A 4385-nucleotide genomic window follows, 5' to 3' on the forward strand; every position below is an offset into this window, starting at 1 on the left:
ATTTATTTTGTGGTCTCTTTTAGATTCTAAATGTTCTATCATTTACACTGTGAGAAGCCAGTTCTCCTGTCTTGGCCTCTGTCTAACTTCCCTCATGGTGGTTTGCTTCCTTATTTAACCCAGAATTTTTATCATGAGTTCATTTTTGGGAGAAAGCAGGGTTTTTGTTTTTCTTTTTTTGAAGTTCCATGTGTCCATGTGGGTTGAAAGAGTGCCCCTTCTCAGCAGTTTTTTGTTTTGGAGGGGGTTCTGATTTTTTCCAGTTTTTCATACTCTGAAGATAGACCACACTCCTACTTGAAGTGCAGGTCAGGTTCTGCAGGGCAACTTGTATCTGCCTCCTTGCCACTTTGTCAGGCTAGTCAGTGGAGATATGTTTTAGTCCTGTTTCAAGAATGGGTAGCCCTCTAAGACCCTGAAATGTTTCCAGGAAGGCCACTGCTTGTTTTCCAGACTCTATGGGTCTTCTATCACTCACCAGTGTCAGAGCCCAAGTGCCCAAGCCTATGTCCACGTGTGAAACCACAGTGTCAGCTCCCTTCCACACCCTAGCTTGATTTCTATCTTTGATCTTTGGGGTCATTCCTTTCTATCTTTCAAATTGGCTTTAAATAAAAATCACTTTATATATCTAAGTAGTGGGAGGCGTCTGGCCAACTTCTCAATACACCATGTTACTAGGGATCCTCCCAACACTGCCTACCTTTGAAGCTGCCAGTACCAGGGAGCTCCCTACCTCCCAAGGGTCTAGAGATCTTGCTCCCCCTGGGGAACAGTGGGCAGCGGTAAGCAGTTGTTCTCCTGCAGCTCAAGGAGGGGGAGGTGAGGATGAAGGTGGGCAGGTGGCGTAACAAGCAGACTCTCAGGCCCCACGTTGCCAGGTGTTACCAGGTGTTAGAAGTCTGGGGGCAGCTGGGTCTCTTCCATCCTGTAACCTCTTGGGGAAGGGTGTGCAGCCTTAGTCCTGCTGGGGTGCTGGGCCCGAGGGGCAAGGAGCTGCACTCTTGCAGCGTCAGTGGGTGGACAGCATCATCACAAACTCTGTAGGAGAGAAGGGTGGGCTTTGGGCAGATCCATGTGGGGGTCCCAGGAGATGCTAGACTCAGCCTGGACACTGGAGGGAAAAGAAGGTTGTCTGGGAGGGAAACTCACCATCAAAGTCTACGGTGCCATCCCCATTGAGGTCCACCTCTCGGAGCATCTCATCCAGCTCAGGGCCTGCCAGTGGCTCCCCCAGCAGAGCTGGTGCAGCCTGCCGCAGCTCTGCCACTGTGATTCGTCCATCTCTGTCTCTGTCAAACTAAAGTCCCAGCAGGGCTCAACCCCTCCCACCCAAAGTGCCCCAGCATCTGCACCCAGCTCCACGCTTGCCACTGCCTGTGCCTAAATGCTCCCCTACCCTCCTTCTCTGTCCACCCAAACCTTTCTCATCCTCCACTGGCAAGACAGCACGCCTCCTGCTGCAGGAAGTCTCCCAGATGGGCCCCATCTGGGATTGAGTTCCCCCAGCTGTGAAGGCTCTCTGACCTGTCCCTTTAGCTGCCACCCACTGCCCCCTGCGACCAGGCTGTGCACCTCTCGGAAGGCAATACGCAGCTCCCGCACTCCCAGCATGTGTGCTGTCTCCTCCCTCAGCTTCGGGCTTATCAGTTCCACAAACTCCTCGAAGTCCACACGGCCACCCACTGTGGACCAGGCAGAACGTCAGAGTGATGAGGACTGGGGCCCAAGAAAAGATGTCATAAGGCCCAGGCACCCCCCACCCTCAGGCTTCACACCCAGGAGGGAACACCTGCGTCCATGCCCACGGACTGAGGGGCCAGGGCTGCTTCTGCTCTTGGTGAAGTACCCAAGGGTGAGAGAAAGAGACCAAGCTTTGAAGCCAGAAGCCCTGGCTTCAGATCCTGGCTCTGCCTGGGGTATCAAGTGACTTGCTAACCTTCCCTTCCTGGACCCAGGATGGGGATGGTAGGACTGCTCTGTGGGGCTTAGAGCAGTCCTACTATCTTGGTGCTTCGGTGCCAAGGGGCCATCAGGGTACAAAACACCAGTGGCTTCAAGGGAAAAAGAGAAGCAGGGCACCAGCTGCTCACCTCACTTCAAGTCACATCCCCATTTTGGAAATTGTGAGGGAAAAATGCTAATGTACTAGAATTATGGAAGTATATTTCCCTGAGGACAAACCAGCTAGTGACAAGCTCACACTGGCTGCCCATCAGACACTTAGTCACAAAGAGCACGCCAGGATGACCTCAATTCCAGCAGCTGCCACCAGGGCACAGGGGCAGGGTCAGAGAGAGGAGTGGGAGAGCACCAGACAGCTAATGCCTGCAGAGAGCACTTTGTCCCTGAGTCAGGGGGACCTGGGCCAGGGAGGAGGGAAGGGCCTGGGTGGAAGGAGGCAAGAGCTTGGACCTGGTATCCTTGCATCTTATGGGGCCAATGTGGTCCTGTCACCCACTCTCACTGCCACCATCACTCCAGACAGATGCCCAGAGGCCACCTCCCACCACCGCCTCATTGTCCCCCTAAGCCATGAGGCTCAGAGAAGACCCGTTACTGACTACGCATCTTGACGTGCTGTGAGACCTCCAGGAGCTCCATCTCGGTGGGCATGTAGCCCAGAGTCCGCATGCAGTCACCCAGGTCCCGGTAGCCGAGGTAGCCATCACGGTCAGTGTCAAACTCCTCAAAGGCAGCCTGGAGTTCTGCAGGGAAGGGAGGTCAGGCCCAGGCAGCCAGACTCAAGGATACCTCCTGCCCCCGCCAGCAGCAAGAGCCACTCACCATCCAGCTCCTCGGGGCCCAGCTCACGGTCCTGCAGGGGATAGTCCAGCATGTGTCCAGGGCCAGTCAGGGCTCTGTCCATCCCCCCTGTTCCATCCCCTGCCCATGCTGGTTTCATGCTGGCCTCAGCAAGGCCAGCCGCCCCTCCACCCCATAGGACAGCCAAAGGGATCTGGACTCCCACGGCCCCAGGGGGAGAGAGCCACCTTCGTACTCCAGCGCCTCAAGCTCCTGCAGAGCCCATGGTGCTAGCACCAGCTCTGCCCAGGTCAGCCTGAGATCACCACCCACCCTAACTGTGGCACCCCTGCTTCACAGCCCAGGATGACAGGTCTGGGGGGAAAAGAGGCAGTTGGCCTAGTACTTAGGGGCAGGGTGGCCTAAGCCTGAGGGGTGTGAGTCCCCACCCCCACCCCCAGGTGCTCCAGCCCTGCCCAGGTCCCACCTGACCTTCCCGAAGATTTGGTTGAGCAGAGGCCCATATGTCCTGTTAGCAGCATCATGCTGGGGGTCAGGACGATGCCGGTGGGAATGGCGACGAGAGGCCGGCCCAGGGACTTCAGGAGGAGCTCCCCTCTGTCCCTCTCCCATCCTGGAGGGGTTCTTGCTGTCCCCCTGGGCTTCAGGGCCGTGGACAGGGGTCTGCTCTTCAGAGCTGCCATTGCCCTTCCGGGACCCTCGGAACCCCGTCTCCTTCCTGCTCCTCCCCTTGGTCAGGAGAGGCCCCTCAGCACTACTCCCAGGAACCACAGCCCTTGCAGGGGGCTTCTGGGGCCCAGTGGCTAGGTCTGGTCTGTGCTGCCCCCTTGCCTGATCTGTGGCCATGTGGGACAGATGACAAGGCTCAGAGATGCCCTCACCCTGAGCACCCTCCGCTGTCGGGACCCACAAAGCTGCTTATGCACCCCCACAGCTAGTGCTGATGGCCTGGGATCGGGCTCTGAGGGGGATTAGGGTAAGTGAGGCAGGCAGCCCAGGCCCTAATCCCAACCCTCTGCCCTGGGTGGCCAGGGCAGAGCCAGCTGGGTCAAGAGAACTGTCCTCAGTCAGCAGGAAGGGGCACCAGGATGCACTGGCTGCTAGGAACTTCAGACTGCAGCTCTGCCATGATTTGGCTGGGAGACCCATCAAGGTCATCCCTCCAAGGCTGTTCCCTTGTGCATAAAATGGGGTGAAGACTGCTGAAGCATGGAGGACCTGCCAGCTGTGTGGCATGGGCAAAGGGGATCAGGGAGGGCATCTCTGGCAGGAGGAAGCATGCGGGCAAAGGTAGGGAGGTGGGAAGGTCAGGATGAGTCACCTACTGGGGCCCCTTCAGGGGGTGACATCCTGGCTGGAGCATGGGGCACATGAAATCAAGGAAAAGGGCTTGGCGCCTGTGGCTCAAGTGGCTAAGGCGCCAGCCACATACACCTAAGGTGGCAGGTTCGAATCCCCAACCCGGGCTCGCCAAACAACAATGATGGCTGCAACCAAAAAATGGCCAGGCGTTGTGGCGGGCGCCTGTGGTCCCAGTTACTTGGGAGGCTGAGGCAGGAGACTCGCTTGAGCCCAGGAATTGGAGGTTGCTGTGAGCGTGATGCCATGGCACTCTACCC

General features: G+C 57.2%; 1 protein-coding gene across 1 annotated transcript; it reads right to left on the reverse strand.

Annotated features, from left to right (window-relative positions):
• Positions 1–422: 422 nt before the first annotated feature.
• On the reverse strand, positions 423–3637 carry CABP4 (calcium binding protein 4). Its single transcript, XM_003798394.3, has 6 exons — positions 3238–3637; positions 2788–2818; positions 2565–2708; positions 1576–1685; positions 1153–1300; positions 423–1041 (listed from the first exon to the last, which is right to left on the reverse strand). Exons 1-6 carry the CDS (start codon positions 3610–3612, stop codon positions 1013–1015), a joined length of 837 nt encoding a protein of 278 aa, XP_003798442.1. The 5' UTR covers positions 3613–3637; the 3' UTR covers positions 423–1012.
• Positions 3638–4385: the final 748 nt, after the last annotated feature.

Source organism: Otolemur garnettii, unplaced genomic scaffold, assembly GCF_000181295.1.
Source record: "Otolemur garnettii isolate 467f Iridium unplaced genomic scaffold, OtoGar3 scaffold00134, whole genome shotgun sequence".
NCBI lineage: Eukaryota > Metazoa > Chordata > Mammalia > Primates > Galagidae > Otolemur > Otolemur garnettii.

Excerpts from the sequence above, each read along its gene's own strand:
- CABP4 (XM_003798394.3), bottom strand. The coding sequence starts at position 3,612 with ATGGCCACAGATCAGGCAAGGGGGCAGCACAGACCAGACCTAGCCACT. Across the intron at positions 2,819-3,237 it reads TCAACCAAATCTTCGGGAAG|GACCGTGAGCTGGGCCCCGA; the intron begins GTCAGGTGGGAC and ends TATCCCCTGCAG. Across the intron at positions 1,042-1,152 it reads TGGCACCGTAGACTTTGATG|AGTTTGTGATGATGCTGTCC; the intron begins GTGAGTTTCCCT and ends TCTCTCCTACAG.